Source organism: Lithobates pipiens, unplaced genomic scaffold, assembly GCF_037356315.1.
Source record: "Lithobates pipiens isolate NorthernLeopardFrog02 unplaced genomic scaffold, aLitPip1_a1.2 Scaffold_13, whole genome shotgun sequence".
NCBI classification, from domain to species: Eukaryota; Metazoa; Chordata; class Amphibia; order Anura; family Ranidae; genus Lithobates; species Lithobates pipiens.
The window spans coordinates 120,277,284-120,296,097 of NW_027507718.1; the positions used below are offsets into that span (position 1 = coordinate 120,277,284).

The 18,814-nt window shown below is 44.0% G+C and overlaps 2 protein-coding genes across 6 annotated transcripts in view; one reads left to right on the plus strand and one right to left on the minus strand.

Annotated features, from left to right (window-relative positions):
- Positions 1-18,814, minus strand: part of ARMC6 (armadillo repeat containing 6) — a 34,497-nt gene that overhangs the window by 15,535 nt on the left and 148 nt on the right. The window contains exons 1-4 of one of the 4 annotated variants that reach the window (XM_077475472.1): positions 18,362-18,521; positions 9,479-9,626; positions 3,223-3,305; positions 1,807-2,377 (exon numbers count right to left, since the gene is read on the minus strand). In XM_077475472.1, coding sequence (XP_077331598.1) covers positions 1,807-2,377; positions 3,223-3,305; positions 9,479-9,599 — 775 coding nt within the window. In that variant the 5' untranslated portion in view covers positions 9,600-9,626; positions 18,362-18,521. Of the gene's footprint in view, positions 1-1,806; positions 2,378-3,222; positions 3,306-9,478; positions 9,627-18,213; positions 18,233-18,349; positions 18,522-18,814 lie in introns of those variants that run through there. The other 3 variants (XM_077475473.1, XM_077475470.1, XM_077475471.1) reach the window with 3 other exon arrangements.
- The window catches only part of SUGP2 (SURP and G-patch domain containing 2), a 61,702-nt gene continuing 61,451 nt past the window's right edge, over positions 18,564-18,814 (plus strand). Inside the window, exon 1 of one of the 2 annotated variants that reach the window (XM_077475469.1) lies at positions 18,564-18,744. The gene's annotated coding sequence lies outside the window, so the exon portion shown is untranslated. The remainder of the gene's footprint in view (positions 18,745-18,814) is intronic. The other variant, XM_077475468.1, reaches the window with a different exon arrangement.

Below are 18,814 nucleotides of genomic sequence, written 5' to 3' on the forward strand. Positions count from 1 at the left end.
CTCCCAATGCCTGACCTAATACCTTTGCATAAAGAGGTGGCTCCCGGAAGTTAGTGGGCAGAGAGGGAGGAGCGGACAGCTGGCAAGCTGGCAGCAGTGAAAAGTAAGATGGCCGGGGGCAAGGGTGTGGGTCGCAGCATCGGTGACCCGGGCCGTCACATTTGTTAACAGAATTGGTCTCTGTCGGAGGTTGAACAGTGCAACGCCCTCCTTGGTACACCCTGCACTCAGCATCAGTAAGCAGCAGTCACAAGGTGGCAGCGGACATCTCGTTACCTATCAGTGACAGCCATTAGTGCTGCAAAGATATTATTAGTCTGTATTGTGCTTTGAAAACGGTCACATGACCAAAAAAAAAAAAGTATTGTTAATCGGTATCGGCGAGTACTTGAAAAAAAAAGTGTTGGTACTCGTACTCGGTCTGCAAAAAGTGGTATCCGTTCCACGCTAATGCTTGCTTTTACCTTATGATGAACAAATACCAAATATATAAATATGGACATTTGTAAACATTGGTAGCTTTAGTACATTCATTATTTTCAGGCTTACTGGTCATTTACCTATGCAAGGTTCTGTTCAAAAGAAAAAAGTAGGAATCTACACTGCCAGATATTATATTAAAGCAGCCAAAGCACCCATGGCTGCTGGAATACCTGAACAGTAACTGCACCAGATAGGCTCCTTCAATTTTGCTGATTGGGGTGTTGCCAACAGGGCCACCTACATCCTGACTTTCAGCTGATTCAGCAGGAACTGGGCTAAATTTGAGTCTCGCTTTACACAGCACTGTTAATATATACTTTCTGCTCATCTTTATGCATACCCTTGAATAATATTTATGTAGGAAACAATGGTTACCCAGACTAAAACAAGAAATAAGACTAGGGCCAATTCACATCGATGCGATAACACGAGCGTTGGTGCCATTCTTAATAAATGAATGCACAATGCACCTGCGCTGCAATGCACAGCAAGAAATGGTTCAAAACACAGCCCACTGCTGCAAAATTGTGCATCTCTCTTTTTAAGTGCATTCTGGTACAAATAAATTACGTGTGTTAAAACTGCGCACCAGATCAGGGTGCTGTGGATGGGCCCTTTGGGTGGCTATAGAGGGTATGGTAATAATAAGCAACCTTCTCAGTTGCGACTGTCACTTGCAATTTGGTAGTTTCTAATCTCTTGGGATGTGAAAACAAACACACTATCTGCATTTGGGGACATGCATCCGCACAGATGTCACATTGGAAGCGGCAGCTGTGTACGTGGGACCCCCGCATGCAGATGCACAGAATACTTCTGGATTCTGTGCAGGTAAACACGGCCCTTTGCAGGGATGTACGCTTAAGTATGCCCATGTGAGCGAGGCCTTATCAGTTAACATTGTTCACAGATGTTTGCATATGCTACACAAGGAGTCTTAAAAAAAGTTTCCTCACTTTTATATTTTCGTTGGAAATGGTGAGGGCGGGAGTAGTAGTATTGGGTTGTGCCTGAGAGCGTCCTGTGATTAGTCTGTCTGGCAAGCCCGCTGACCCCGCTGACCTTGCAGTTTTGTATAAGAGTTGTCATGCTGTGGTAAAGATGGCTGCAAAACTGTTGCCACCCTAAGCCAGGAATGGGTTACTTGCAGGATCACCAGGTGTAATTAAAGAGAAAAAGCCTGAAAAAAGGAAATTAATACAACTAATACACCCTGGGACTGGCAAACTTAACTATATTTAATTCTTGATCTTGGGTTTAGACATTCTTTAATAAAGCTCTTTGCCTTTTTTCTGAAACACAAGCAGAATATATAATGCATACCTTTTGCAGCTTCTATCAGCAGTTTCAGGCCTCCATTCTCCAAAACAATCATCTTTGCATGATCATGTGCTTGTCCAAACGGAACCCTAATGTCATCATCAAAGGTCATAATCCTCAAAGCAGAGCAAGCTTCACGCACCACATCTGGATCTGCTCCATGGTTTGATATGGCTCCTGTAAGGTGTCGCAAAATACCTGCTTTAACAAGGTTTTGTCGATTCTGCTCATGCTTCAGGCATGTGTGTCGAGTGAGACGGATTGCCATCAAGGTCACCTCAGCATCTTGTGAATAATTCTCTAAATTATGTATTAACAGGTCCTGTCCAACACCTTCCAGCAAATCAGGCTGTCCATCAGTGAGAGATGACATTGCATAAAGAGCATTCAGTAGCGCTTCCCTGTCATGCTCAGCAAGTTTCCAGGCTTCAAGAACCACTGGATAGGCAAACTTCTGTCCTGCTAGGTACCGATACCCCATCCCCTTTTTACACTGATCCCCAAACTGAATAAGAATTTGAGAGAAACCGCTTGCAGACCCAGAATCCACAGCCAGTCTCAATGAATCCAATGTCTGCAATAAAAAAAAAAACACAAAAACAAAAAAGATAAAAAATATGCCCATCAGTGCAGTCTTACCAGTGCCCATCAGTATGCTTTTACCAGTTTAGCTTATCAGTGCAGTCTCACCAGTGCAGCTCATCAGTGCCCATCAGTGTGGTCTCACCAGGGCAGCTTATCAGTGCAATCTTACAAGTGCCCACCAGTGCAGCTTATCAGTGCCCGTCAGTGCAGAGTGGGGATCAATGACAGAAATCATCCGCATGATAGAGCAGAGATGAGTGATCCCAGCTTAGAGAGGTGGCAGGCGGGTGGGACGGGCGGAGCTCACAGGGAGGAGGTGGAGGACACCACCTCCATGGGCGCCACAAACCAGGGGGCTGCGAGACTCCCTCCGCCCACTACAGTGAGCAGGGCAGAAATACAAGTCCCTGCTCGCTTTTAGACAACTACAGGTGGGAAGTGACAAGACCACTGGCTGAGTATACAGGAGTAATAGCAGCCAGCGGTCTTACAAACAGGATATCACTGGGCAATACCATTGTTTTCAGCAAGATCAGCAGCTACTGCAGAGGAACTACAGAGCTCAGAAGAAGATAGATGGCATAGTTGGTGATCAGCAACAGGGACATGGAAAATAATTTATTCCCGGAGTTCTGCTTTAAAGCAAAATAAGAGATTTCCTTTCCCTGTCACTGGGAAAAAGTAAAAGGGAAACCTCAAGCACAACATCAACCTGACAGGGCTTTCAGCCCTTCCTCAATCCATTAAAAAAACAGACATTAAAAAGATTTTCAGCTGCACTTGGGGTTTTAAAAACCCTTTCCATTCATGTTCTCAAAAGAAAAGAAAACCTACCTGCAGAATTTCATGGCCTGAAGCAGCCTCACTCCCATCACTTTGTTTTTGAACTTCCTTTATTATGTTTGTCAAGTCAACACCTAAATTAACCAGAGAAAAAAAGAAATACTATTTTAAAAATCAGCCGATAATTTTTCTAAATATATACGTATTAAAGCAAAGCTTTATCCAAAAAGAAGCTAAAAATGAATAGCCCAACATAGGAGTTAAAAAACAAAACAAACAAAAAACACTTTTGCGACATTATTCTTCTTCAATACAGAGATTTATTCTATTCTGAAGTATCTTTTTTTCTGTCACTAGACACCTTCACTGATGGCCTGCCCATTTTGTCTGAGCCCAGGTGACTGGATAGTGAAAGGAGAAGCAGCAAAGTGATAAACTCATGTCTCGGTCATTCTCCTCCTTCCCATTAGCATGCTTCAATGTCAGCACATAAACTGACTGCATTAGTGATTAAAGTATTAAGCTGGTCATACATTATACAATTTTCTTATTCAATTTCCTTAAGATTTACCTTCAACTACAGTGGGGAAAATTATTATTTGATCCCCTGCAGATTTAAACCACTTTGACCTACAGGTAAGCCTAGATTAAGGCTTACCTGTAGGTCCAAGAAATATCTCCTAAACCTATATGGTTTGGGAGATATCTGCCCGAAAACAGGCACCGCTGTCTACGGCACATGCCGAATGACAGCGGCAGAGCTGCGAGACCCCACCAAGAAGATGGATGCGGCGGACTACAGGGGACAGCGGCGACTTCGCTGGCTCCCGTGTCAGGTAAGTGACACATAATGGACTACTATGCGATGCATAGTAGTCCATTATGCTTTGCTGCAGGGAATGAAAGAGGAAGTAAACTCATCAGGGTTTACTTCCTCTTTAAGAGTCTATAATTTCTATCATAGGTGTATTTTAAAATGATAGAGACAGAATCTCAACCAGAAATCCAGAAAAACAAAAAAAACAAAAAAAAACACATTATAAATTGAGTTGCAGTTCAGTGAGTAAAATAATAAATATTTGATCCCCAAGAAAAACATGACTTAGTACTTGATGGAGAAACCCTTGTTGGCAAGCACAGAGGTAAGGCGTTTCTTTTAGTTGGTTACCAGATTTGCACACATCTCAGGAGGGATTTTGGTTCACTTTTCTTTACAGATCTTCTCTAAATCCTTAGAGACTGTAAAGTCTTGTTAAAAAAACAAAAAAACAAACAAAAAACAAAAACAAAGTATACTTACCTCCTCTGTGCAGTTGGTTTTACACAGAGCAGCCCGGATCTTCCTCTTCGCTGCTTCTGGCCCCTCCCTCCTGTTGAGCGCCCCCACAAAAAGCAGCTTGCTATGGGGGCACCCAAACCGAGTCACAGATTCAGACACAAAGCCCTGACCTGCCCCGTCCCCTCTCCCTTCTGATTGGCTAATTGACTTTGACAATGGCGCCCCTGCTGTGTCTCAGCCAATCAGGAAGAGAGTCCCGGACATCTAAGCCCCCGTACACACGGTCGGAGATTCCGGCAACCAAATCCGTCGGATTAATTCCGGGAAGAGGTCCGAAAGTGATGTTGCATACATACGGTCGGACTAAGTTGTCGGAAAATCCGATTGTACATAACGTGATGATGTTATTTCGTAACGACGGGACTACGTTCAGGCTAGTAGCCAATAGCTTTGGTCTAAGAATTTGATCTGAGCATGCGTGGCACTTTGTCCGTCGGAGTAGGCTACACATGATCGGAGTATTTCCGATCGGAGCATTTTGTCGGAAAATTTTACCGGCAAGTTGAAAAAGTTGGTCCGTCGGATATTCCGACGGAAACAGTCCGATGGAGACCACACACAGTCGGAATATCCGACAAAACGGTCCGATAGGAAACATTCCGTCGGAATCTCCGACCGTGTGTACAAGGGCTAAGACACTTGTGGACATCGCTGGAGAGAGGTGGGGCTCAGGTAAGTAATTAGGGGGTGCTGGGGAGGCTGCTACACACAGAAGGTTTTTTTTATCTTAAAGCACAGAATGCATTAAGATAAAAAAACCTTCTGCCTTTACAACTCCTTTAAGGTTTTTTGGCTGTCTCTTGGCAATTCGAAGTTTCAGCTCCCTTAATAAATTTTCTATAGGATTAAGGTCTGGAGACTGACTAGGCAACATCATGACCTTAATGTGCTTCTTCTTGAGCCACTACTTTGTTTCCTTGGTGGTATGCTTTGGGTCATTGTCAAGCTGAAAGACCCATCCATGACCCATCTTCAGTGTTCTGGCTGAGGGAAGAAGGTTCTCATCCAAGATTTTACAATACATGGCCCCATCCATTGGCCTCTCAATGTGGCAAAGTCAGTCTGAACCTTTAGCAGAGAAACACCCCCAAAGCATGTTTCTACCTCCATGCTTGAATGTAGGTATGAGGTAGTGCTCATGATCAAGGTCAGTCCCTCTGCTAGGATAACAACTAGTATATACTGTGCACAGGCCTCTTCAGATCACCCCACAGATTTTCAATAAGATTCAGGTCTGGGCTCTGCCTGGGCCATTTCAAAAACTTTAATCTTCTACTGATGAAGCCATTCGTCTGTTGATTTGGATGTATGCTTTGGGTCGTTGTCATGCTGAAAGATGAAGTTACTCTTTATGTTCAGCTTTCTACCAGAAGCCTATATTGACTGGTATTTGGAACTCTTCATAATTCCTTGGCCCTAATTCCAGCTGAAGAAAAACAGCCCCAAAGCATGATGCTGCCACCATCATGCTTCACAGTGGGTATGGTGTTCTTTTGGTGATCTAAAGTGTTTTTGCGCTAAACATATCTTTTGGAATTATGGCCATAAAGTTCAACTTTGGTTTCATCAGACCATAACACATTTTCCCACATGCTTTTAATGGGCTTCAGATGCGTTTTTCCAAAATTTAGCCAGGCTTGGTTGTTTTTCTCTGTAAGAAAAGGCTTCCATCTTGCCACTCTACCCCACAGCCCAGACATATGAAGAATACGGGAGATTGTTGTCACGTGTACCACACAGCCAGTACTTGCCAGATATTCCTGGGGCTCCTTTAATGTTGCTGTAGGCCTCTTGACAGCCTCCCTGACCAGTTTTCTTCTCACCTTTTTTATCAATTTTGGAGGGACGTCCAGTTCTTGGTAATGTCACTGTTGTGCCATATTTTTTTCCACTTGAGGACGACTGTCTTCACAGTGTTTCATGGTATATCTAATGCCTTGTAAATTATTTTGTACCCTTCTCTGGACCGATAGCTTTTAACATCGTTTGGCTGAGCTTCTCCTGGGTCACAGGAGTGCAATTAGTTTTGCACTCCTGTGACCCGTTTTCAGCAGAGAGCGGGCTAAAATTCACTTTCTGCTGACGTCACCTATATCAGTCCAGGCACCGCGTCATCACGTGAGCATAGAGGAGCAAAGCAGGAGGATTGACAGGCAGCAGCTCTCTGCTCGGGGAGCAGAAAGAACCGAGCCATCGGCAGTGTTAGATGGCTCGGTTCTCAGTGCAGAGACGCCAGGGGACAGATGCAGCATCGGACCAATGCTGCATCCACCTAGATAAGTATAAAACTGCAATAGCCCCCAAACCCATACTTCTCTCTTTTAATTCTGAACACAGCTACAGTGCCTTGCGAAAGTATTCGGCACCCTTGAACTTTTCAACCTTTTGCCACATTTCAGGCTTCAAACATAAAGATATAAAATTTTAAATTTTTTGTGAAGAATCACCAACAAGTGGGACACAATTGTGAAGTGGAACGAAATCTATTGGATTTTTGAAACTTTTTTAACTAATAAAAAAATGAGATGATGGTTCACAAATAAACGTATCCAGGTGTTAGAATGGCCAAGTCAAAGTCCAGACCTGAATCCAATTGAGAATCTGTGGAAAGAGCTGAAAACTGCTGTTCACAAACGCTCTCCATCCAACCTCACTGAGCTCAAGCTGTTTTGCAAGGAAGAATGGGCAAGAATTTCAGTCTCTCGATGTGCAAAACTGATAGAGACATACCCCAAGCGACTTGCAGCTGTAATCGCAGCAAAAGGTGGCTCTACAAAGTATTAACGCAAGGGGGCCGAATAATTTTGCACACCCCACTTTTCATTTTTTTTATTAGTTAAAGAAGTTTCAAAAATCCAATAGATTTCGTTCCACTTCACAATTGTGTCCCACTTGTTGGTGATTCTTCACAAAAAATTTAAATTTTATATCTTTATGTTTGAAGCCTGAAATGTGGCAAAAGGTTGAAAAGTTCAAGGGTGCTGAATACTTTCGCAAGGCACTGTACAACCCAAGTTATAATAGGGTGTGCACACTTATGCAACCACATTATTATTTTTTCCCCCTTCCCCCCACAAAAGATTTTCGTCTGTTTTTTAATTGAGTTTTACAGTTTATAGGTCACATCAAAGGCGGAAAAGGTTCTGAAATGACTTATCTTTGTCTCATGTTTTTACATTACAGAAACCCGACATTTTAACAGGGGTGATTACTTTTTATACCCATTGTATTTACTACAGAGGGAGGGGCCGAGATCTCCCTCTCATGTCTGCCGGGTGGTCAGGTGAGCTCCCTCTGTAGAACGTACAAAAGTGGAAGAGAGCGACGGGCGGCCACATGACTGCTGATCAGCAAGGAAAAATAAGGTATTTAGAAGATGAATTAAAAAAAAAAAAAAAAAAAAAAAAAGATATACACTACATGTTATCCTAGCAGAGGGGCTGGCAGTGATTGTGAGTAGTCATTTTTATACTGTTGAGAACGGTACTAGAAGAGGAGGGGAGGGGCGGCTCACAAACGGAGCTGACAGGCATGGAGGGAAGGGGGGAGAGGACGGAGGAAAGCAGAGAGGAGAGCTGCGGATGACGGAGGCATGTAAACTGCCCACGGTATCAGGGCTCAGTAGCCATGATAACCTGTGGTCTGTTTACAGAGGGGAGGGCAGAACCAGCTGGGTATTTTAGGTGATAGAAGGGTTTCAAGTTACACAGCACAAGCACTGTGCTGTTATTCATGATTTAAAAGGAACAGGCCCCCCCTTTTTTTTTAGGGTAACAAATACTCTAAGGAATTATAGAAGATCTGTATAGAAGAGTGGACAAAAAACCCTCCTAAGATGTCTGCTAATTATAAGAAACTTTACCTGCTTGCCAAGGGTTTTTGTCCACCAATTTAGTCATGTTTTGCCTGGTTGCATACAAATTGAAAGCATTTAGTTTTGACCTTATATAATATGGTTTTGGCAAAATTAAAGTAAATTGCATAATGTATGGCCAGCCTTACTATAATTAAAAGATAAAGCATGTTTTCTTTTAGGCTGGGTTCACACTTATGTGAATTGGATGCAGGTTTCTCCACATCCCATTTGCATGACAGGAGGCTGTGACCGGCTCTCAATGGAGCTTGTTCACACATCTCTGGGGCGGCCGTGGAGCCCATTACACAGGGGTCCTGTGCATCTTTGGCTCTACTTAAAGTCCAAATTCAGGCAAAAATTCTGGCCCGATTCGTCCAGGAAACAGAGACGCACCTGACCCCTGCTGTGAGCGGCATCCAAAATAAGTGTGAACCCAACCTAAATCTTGGATGGAGTGGAGATCAATTAGAACACCTACCAGGTTTTTATCACTCTCTATTTCTCCATTAGGTATATTCACCTTCTTCATTTGTCACGTTTACCAATATTACCAAATGTAAAAGAAAATCCCAAATTTGGTTTGTTCACAGAGCAGGAATAGAGGGGACATCTTCCAATTGGAACACTAGTTCTGGTGACACCCCAAGATTCCCTCACTTTGGAGGGATTTCCTCTCACTTCTTGTTTTAGCTATAGGACAGAAGTAAAGAAAAATCTGCCACACCTGGCAAAAAATAAATAAATAAATAACCGACAGAGGTTATAATCCTCCTTACTCTATCCAAAATGAAAAAAAAAAAAAAATTATATAAATAAAACTGTTTTGAATTTAGTTCTACTTAAAAGAGCTGCAATAATTTGAAGCCAAAGGCCCCAGAAGAGGACCTTAGAAGAAGACAATTGGGGACACTCTGTGCATAATCATTGCACAGAGCAGGTAAGTATAACAGGCTTGTTATTTAAAAAAAAAAAAAAAAAAAATTACTTTACTATCACTTCAACCAATCAACATTTGTAAGTACAGACATAATAAATCAGCTGCAAGGAGTAAATACTGAGAGCACCATTTACAGTTCAGACCAAATCTTCATTATATGTCAGCTGTCTGGTACCTTGCGATTCAAACTGTTGAATAGCTTCATTCAAAGCTTCTTCTTCTTCCATATCAAATTCTACCATATTTTCTTGCACAACAGCATCAAACGTCTCCTGTGTTATCCATTTGCATGCCATTTTCAAATATTCTGTGTTAAGTGTTATCTAGAAAAAGATGTTAGAATGGTACAAATGTAAGAGAACACAGATGCTACAATGTTTCCTTAACAAGGTTTAACAATTTTTTTTTTTAAATTTAGGTCCTTTCACACATGCGGACCGTCCAGGACCATCCGACCGTGACATGTCCGATCCGACCCGCAAAATCCAGACGGATGGAAACCCCATTTTCCATCCGTCTGCAAGATCGGATGAAAAACGTGCATGCGGATTGGTTTTCATCTGATCCCCCATAAAGGAGAGCGGGGCTCTGCACAGTGAGCAGAGATGGACCTGTCATCCGCCAGCTCAGCGGAGATCAACGGAGTGATCCCTGCTGAGCAAGCACGGTCCGTGAAAATGGACATACTGTGTGAAAGGACCCTTAGCCTCTGCTGGAGAGCCCACCATGTGGTAACATGGAAATGTTACCCTGCACCATATGCAAAACTAAACCTAATCCAGCTGTTATTATTAGCAAGTACTGGCACTGTAAATGTCTTATGAGTTACTTAAATCAGCGAGTACACACTATAGAGCGATATGCTTTGTTCATATTTCATGTCTGACGTTTACAACCACTTTAATGCATTCCCTGCATTAAAGTGGATGTAAACCGCATTCATGACATCTGACTTGGGCATTTCTCTCCAAAGCCTCTAATACACACTATTAGATTTTCTGCAGATTTTTGTCATAAGATTTACCAAAACCACGTAGTACAAGGGCCTACCTGATTGCATACAAATTGAAACGCTTAGGGTTTGACTCATATTATATGGTTTTGGTAAATCTGAAGATAAAAATCTGCAGAAAATCGAATAATGCGTATGGGATCTTAGTCCCTTCGTTCCCCTGTAATCAGCATGATAACGTCTGACAAGTTCTCCAACACGGGAGATAAAAGCAGCTGAAAATTTGTGTCAGGCAGGGTGCAATAGATTAGCAGAGAGCTTGTCTATTCAGATTACAGCTCTGCAAGCTTCTTTGCTCCTCTGCCTATGTCGAGGGGTGAGTGTGCCTTTCCTCCAATCAATTCTCACAGTGTATGCCCAGACTGCCCTCCCACTGCTGGAACAGGAAGACAAATTTACAGTATCTCTACACCTCTCACATTTTTGTAAATATTTTATTATATCTTTTCAAGTGACAACACTGAAGAAATGACACTTTGCTACAATGTAAAGTAGTGAGTGTATAGATTGTATAAGTGTAAATTTGAGGTCCCCTCAAAATATCTCAACACACAGCCATTAATCTCTAAACCGCTGGTTTACTCACAAAAGTGAGTACACCCCTAAGTGAAAATGTCCAAATTGGGCCCAATTAGCCATTTTCCCTCCCCGGTGTCATGTGACTCATTAGGGTTACAAGGTCCCATGTGTGAATGGGAGCAGGTGTGTAAAATTTGGTGTTATCACTCTCACATACTGGTCACTGGAAGTTCAACATGGCACCTCATGGCAAAGAACTCTGAGGATCTAAAAAAAGAATTGTTGCTGTACATATAGATGGCCTAGGGGGTGGAGCTGGCGACCAAGATGGCCGCACACTGATGTGGCATGCTACAAGGAAGCATGCATCTAGATGATGGGTAGCTGAGCAGCGGTCGTTCCTGTGCAGTTCCTAGTAAAATCCTGTGCTTGGAGTGTGGAGAGAAGAACCCAGAGTAATAGTGGAAATTGATGGTGATGCTGGGAATGAGGTGGACGGACTGAGATGGCTCTTTTGTTAGGTCGGCGGAGTGGGCTCTCCACACGGGTCTGGAGCCGCCTTGCCATCGGAAGAGTTTGCATGGATGGTCCTCGCTTTGAGAGTTGGCCCAAGCTCGGATATCTCCGGAGAGACTCGTAGTGACTCAAGACAAAGCCGTCCTGCGATTTGATAGCGGTGGGCGAGCCAAGGAGAGCGGAGGAGATATTGGCCGTAGAAGGAGAGCATCAGGAATCACAGCTGGAGCGCCGTATAGTCCTGTAAAAGCAGGCAGAGAGCAGTGGTGACCAGCGGAGACCAATACGAGGACTCTAGACGGGAGTGTGGAGAGCTGTCCGAGGGTCCCAGGAAGACTGGTGGAGACGCCGCCTCGTGGCGGGGGGGGCGGAGGGTGGTGGAATCTAGCTTGGAGAGCAATAAAACTGAGTAATCTGGATATCTTGTAGAGAACAGAAGCTTGAGCCTCTGGAACATTGGGCAAGTGAAAATAAAAACAGCATACTAAAACTGTAATAATTATTGCTATTAGGTGTAAGACGGTGATCAGGGTCTGAAAAACATGGCACCCAAAAAAAATCTTAAATTCCCCAATCTAAAAAAAAAATAAAAAAAAAATAAAAAAGGTACAGCAAATGGAGCAAGTAAAAGCAGTACAGGGGCACAATCAACTCAAACAACTGTCATAAAAGAATTCTTTCAGCAACTACAACCACAAGGATTATCAAACATACTAAAGAGTCATCTATGACCTCAGGAACATCATAGGAAGAGATGGGGGCAATTTAGCAACAGTTCACCAATTAATATATTAACAGCACAAACAAATTAAACGGAAAAAGGGAGTTGGGACATGAAAGCATATATTTGCTCTTTGCCCACCAGGGAAGATATATACAGGCTAGGAACTTCATATAAAGCAGAATTATAAGATCTTAAAACATCTGTGCACAATACTCAGGAGAAAGTAGACATAATGGACACTCGGTTAACAGTTAAGGAAAAAAAAAATTGTGCAAGCTGAGGCTAAATTACAAGAACAAGATCAAAAACGTTTAAAGCGTACTATAAATATAATGGATCATCTAGAAAATAGAAATAGAAGAAATATTAGGATTAGAGGCCTACCATAAACAATAAGCCCTGATGATTTAATACCAACACTACGGGGCATTTTTAACATCCTACTACAAAATTCCCCTACAACAGAAATAATATTCGATCAGGTTCATAGAACAGCAGGACTCAGAAAAACAGATCCCTGAAGACCAAGAGATGTAATTTGTAGGATACATTACTTCTACATAAGAAAAAAAAATGATGTTAGTTGCTTGTCAAAATAAAACTATAGATTTTGAGGGGACACAATATTGTTTCAGAACCTTTCTAGACATACATTGATCTTAAGAAAAGCAATGAAATCTCTCCTGGTGCTTCTTCAAAAGAGAGATATTCAATATAGATGGGGATTTCCATTTCAACTCCAGGTGCAACATAATGGCTTAATGGCTACATTTTGAGATATAGAAGACCTGTCGAGATTTTTGAAAACTTTTCCACTCCCTGAAATATAATTACCACAATGGCCTAAAACATATTTTGAGCCTATATCTAGATCTATGAGAGGAGATCAGAGATTCGTCCAGTAACTGTGTCAAATGGACACTATTAGAAGATTGGGAAATAACAACTTGCTGGGGATTGCGGGTATGTGTTTTTGGGATCTACACGTATGGACAAAGACATTTAAATGTTTACAAGGATTATTTATATTTATCACATGCTGTGATACAGGGTAAAAAAGATATTGGGCCAATGACTCCTTTCTTCTCTAAACCTGAGTTTCTACCAGCACTGGAGGCTACCACTTTTTTAAGTGGAATAGGATAGATAATACAAGGATAGTTCAGACCCTAGTGGATAGTAGGATTCCTCAGCTATCTGACATGGGGCCTGAACATGAGCATAAATGGATGCAGTACCAACAGTTATATACCGTATTTATTGGCGTATAACATACACCGCAAGTTTAGGAGGGATCTTTAAGGAAAAAAAAAACAAAGAAAAAAAAAAAAAAAAAACAGACATTTAAATGCTCATCAATGCAGCTTTATCAGTGTCCATCTGCAGCCTTGTCCAGTGTCATTGCAGCCTTGTCATTTTCAGTGTAGCCTTTTCATTGCAGCCTTGCCCCAGTGTCATTGCCGCTTTCCAGCTTAGATCATAGCCGAGTGTACTCGGGTAGACTTGGCTCCACTCACAGTCACAACCAGTCCCACCCTATGATGGACACAGGGACTGGGCGTGACTGTGAGCAGAGCCGAATCTAGCAGAGTACACTCGGCGGCTCGCTCCTCCACTCACAATCAGCAGCAGTATAACACACACCCACGATTTTCCCCTGATTTTAAGCCTCTTCTAAAAGGTGATGCACAAGAAAGCCTGCAGTTTGCTGAAGACAAGCAGACCAAAGACGTGGTTTACTGGAGCCATGTTCTGTGGTCTGATGAGACCATGATAAACTTATTTGGTTCAGATGGTGTCAAGCGTGTGTGGTGGCAACCAGGTGAGGAGTACAAAGACAAGTGTCTTGCCTACAGTCAAGCTTGGTGGTGGGAGTGTCATGGTCTGGGCTGCATGAGTGCTGTCAGCACTGGGGAGCAACAGCTCATTGAGGGAACCATGAATCTCAACATGTACGGTGACATACTGAAGCAGAGCAGGATCCCCTTCAGAGACTGGGCCGCAGGGTAGTATTCCAACATAACAACCCCAAACACACCTCCAAAATGACCACTGCCTTGCTAAAAAAGCTGAGGGTAAAGGTAATGGACTGGCCAAGCATGTCTTCAGACCTAAACCCTATTGAGCATCCTGAAATGGAAGGCGGAGGAGCGCAAGGTCTCAAACATCCACCAGCCCAGTGATGTCGTCATGGAGCTGGTCAAAGTTGATGGGAAGATGGATGGAGCCAAATACAGGGCAATATTAGAAGAAAACGTGTTAGAGTCTGCAAAAGACTTAAGACTGGGGTGGAGGTTCACCTTCCAGCAGGACAAAGACCCTAAACATAAAGCCAGAGCTCCAATGGAATGGTTTATATGAAAGCATATTCATGTGTTAGAATGGCCCAGTCAAAGTCCAGACCTAAATCCAATTGAGAATCTGTTGGAAGACTTGAAAATTGCTGTTCACAGATGCTCTCCATCAAACCTGACAGAGCTTGAGCTATATTGCAAAGAAAAATGGGCAAAAATGTTACTCTCTAGATGTGCAAAACTAGTAGAGACATCCCCAAAAAGACTTGCAGCTGTAATTGCAGCGAAAATTGGTTCTACAAAGTATTGACTCAGGGGGGCTGAATACAAATGCACGCCACACATTTCACATATTTATTTGTAAAAAAAAATTGAAAACCATTTATCATTTCCCTTCCACTTCACAATTATGTGCCACCTTGTATTGGTCTATCACATAAAATCCCAATAAAATAAAATTTACATTTTTGGTTGTAACATGTCAAAATGTGGAAAATGTCCAGGGGTATGAATACTTTTTCAAGGCTCTGTATATAGCGCCATCAGTTTGTACAGCGCTTTACAACATGAGGGAAAACATTACAGTTACAATACAATTCAGTACAGGAGGAATCAGAGGGCCCTGCTTGTTAGAGCTTCCAATCTAGGATTGTACAGTCTCTTTTAGATCCAGGGCTGGTGCAAGGATTTTTTGACACCCTAGGCCAGTGATGGCAAACCTTGGCACCCCAGATGTTTTGGGACTACATTTCCCATGATGTTCATGCACTTTGCAGTGTAGTTGAGCATCATGGGAAATGTAGTCCCAAAACATCTGGGGTGCCAAGGTTTGCCATCACTGCCCTAGGCAAAACCTAATTTTGTCTCCTCCTTGGCCTCGCCCCTGACTTCACCACCTTTGCCCTGACCATGTATATGGTGGAGGAGGCAGGGGTCAGGAGTGTGTAATGCACAGATTGCAGGGTTTGCACTATGTACTGAGTGCAGGGGTTGTGGGGTGTGCTACGTACTTAGTGCAAGGGTTGAGGGGTGCGCTACGCACCGAGTGCAGGGTTGCGCTACGCACCGAGTGCAGGGTTTGCGGAGAGGAGACAAGGGGGGGGGGGGGCAAGTGAGAAATCCCTAGCCCAGTAGAGGTGCGCATGCTCACTGGTCTCAACTGGAGTACGATGATCTGGTCAACGATTCGTTTTGATGCCACGATGCATTGCGATTACTGACGAGCTTCCACTTCTGCTTGGGCCGCCTAGGCAGCCCTCGCTCCCTGCAATCTTCTGGGACACATCACAGGTCCCAAAAGATTGCACAGCTATGTAGAACAGCACAGTGAGACATGCTTGCAGCTTCACAGCCGGGTGCCCACAGTAGTACCTTCTGACTTTTAATAAAAAAAAAAAAAATAAAAATAAAAAAAAAAGACACTCACCTGTCCCACAATCCAGTGAGGTGGCCACCCAAACCCTCCCTTCTCTCCCCCGCCTGTTCACTGCGCTGGATTGTGGGACAGGGGAATGTCTTTTTATTCAAAAAGTCAGAAGATACTCTTTTTTTGTAGCTGCTAACTTAAAAAAAAAAAAAAAAAAATTCACTGGAACTCCGCTTTGAGTTAAAAATAACCTCACTCCCTTAAAAAGTGCACTAGAGGGTACAGACATTCACACACACTGCTGCTGGGAGGGTAGGAGGGATTACAATCCACAGCTGACAAACAGCCCTGTGAAGTTCCCTGTGCTGACAGTACCCTGGCTTTCCTGTTTGCACCTTCCAGCACACTAGTCGTTAACACAGTGGAATGTGCAAAGAGGAATCCAGGGAACTGTCAGCATGGAGCGTGTACGAGGTGTAAGTAGAATACAAACAAATATGTACTCTACTTACTGCTGTTAAAATGACTGTTTTAATAAATACCATGTTATAATCAATTAAGTGTCCCGCTGTGTGTGCTTTTAAAAAAATATGGAACTTCATACCTCATTTCTCAGTACAACACATGGCGCTCATTTGACTGCCCGGTCCACCTCTCTCCTCTCAGATCTTTCCTGATTTCAGCGGAGAAAAACTCAGCTCCGCCCGCCTCTTCTGATCTGATAGCTACAGTCAGCGGGTGGGGCTGAGAATTGCCCAAGGATGTCAGGAGAGATGCGAGCAGAGAGAGGCGGGCCCGGGCAGTCCCATGAGTTGCATGTATTGTACTGAGTAATGAGGTATGACGCTCCATTTTTTTTAAAATGCACACACAGTGGGGCACTTAATTGATTGTAACACAGGATTTAATAAAACACAGTTATTTTGACAATACGCTCAGAAGGCTCTCCTAGGAGGGGCGGGGCAAGTCGGGATGACATCACCCGGCAATCGATTTTCCGGTAGTATGCATCGATGCCACATCAGGGACCCCTGAATCGCGATGCATAGATTAATTTCAGCACCCCTATAGCCCAGTCTGCAGTCCGTGTCTGTAGGAAGGTGTATGCGACATGCCAGCAGTGGGCAGGGCCGGGTTCTTATGGCTGGGTGAGGACAGGAGGTCATTGAGCTGCTTCTTCCAGAGGATCGGTTTACTGTCAGATGCAGCTGTCCCTGGCTACCTGCACCTCCCGCCCGTCCTCTGGCCCTGGTCAACCTGTCCATCAGTCCTGGGAAGGTCTTCAGAACTCTTCTTCTTCCAGGCCAACTGGTCCTGGCCGCCCTTGCTGGTCTTTGCCCATGCCGCCTCCTGGTGCTGTCCTGCTCCCTGCACCTGCTTTTCTATGATCGCCTAGAGCAGCACCTGATTGGTCAGTCTGCCCCTGGGCCACAGAGTGCCAATGGGGGGGGGGGGGGGGGGGGAGTTGGAGTCACCAGCGCTGAGCGCCAACAGGGAGCTGCAAGGAGAAATGTGCAGCACCGCCAGCTTAAAAAAAATAAAATCCTCGCTGGTGCCTGCACCAATGGAGCCAAGTGCTGGAACAGCTGAGGGTTGGGAGGTATGCCCACACACCGACTGATATGTGCTCTAGGCTGGCGCCTATCTTGCATATGGGTAGCGCTGGCCCTGTTTAGATCCACCAAAAACTATGCAAGGACTGCCCTGATGTGATCCTTTTAGTGATGGTAAAGCTTTGTTTATTAAAAAACAAACAAACACGTCATACTTACCTTAACTGTGCAGCTCGTTTTGCACAGAGTGGCCCTCAACACAGTCTTCTGGGGTCCCTCAGTGGCTCCTCCCCACATCAGATCACCCCCTAGGAGAAGCACTCTCCCGAGGGGGGAAGGGGGTTGTGGGTGTGCTCCCCAGCCACTCATTCGGCATCCATATGTACGACTTGGCCCCACCCCCAGGTCATTGGATTTGATTGACAGCAGCGGGAGCCAATGGCTGCACTGCTATCAATCTATCCAATCAAGAGCCGAGAACCCCGGGCACAGGAAGAGACCATCCCCGCCGGATGAAGTTCCAGGGCTCAGGTAAGTAAAACGGGGGAGATGGTCACTGCCAGGTGTTTTTTCACCTTAATGCAAACTCAAAGGTTTACAACCCCTTTAATGCATAGATTGGTCAGGGTTCTCCTTATAGTACAGAGTTTTGGTAAAGCTAAAATGAGATTGCACAATCAAATTATATAACCAACTTAAGCCCCATACACACTATCAGATTTTCTGATGATTCTTTCCTTCAGATTTACCAAAACCATATAATATGAGGTCAAACCTTAGGAGTTTCAATTTGTATGCAATCAGGTAGGCCCTTCTATTATATGCTTTTGGTAAATCTGAAGACAAAAGTCAGCAGAAAATCTGATAGCGTGTATGGGGCTTTAGACAGTTCCAGATCCTTCTATAACCGCTTATGGGTACAGTACCTGATAAAAACAGACGTCTGCAGTTGGCTGGTTGCCATGGGCAGCACATGAGCTCATTATGCCCTAATAACTGATGATAAAACACACAACGTTAACTAGTCAGATTATACCTAAACCTGCAGCATTATAACACTACCTGTACACAAACCTCCTCTCACTAGCGGTCGGTTGTTAGGCGAATTTATTATGGATTTCACCATTCAATCCCCCTCACTGGATCTTGTGTCCGCCCCTCCCTTCTGTGAGCCAGGCCTCGTTTCGGAACATCTCCGCAGATCACATGACCTTCCAAAAGCCCCGCCCACTCCTGTAGACCTGTGCGCCAATCACGTGGGAGGTCCCCGAACGAGGCTTGAATTTTGGTAGGGCATTGCGCGGCGCTTTGAGAACGAGGCCTGGCTAGCGGAAGGAAGGCGCTAAGTACGCGGAGAGGAAGGCCACAAGATCCGGTGAGGACAACTGAATGGTGATATTTGTCCGTGTTTGATTCGTCTAACAGCCGACGACTACTGAGAGGAGACCTGTGTACAGGTAATGTGATTGACTGCTGTAGGTTTTGGAGCAAGAGGGCTGGCTGACCCTACGTGTGATATTAATAGTG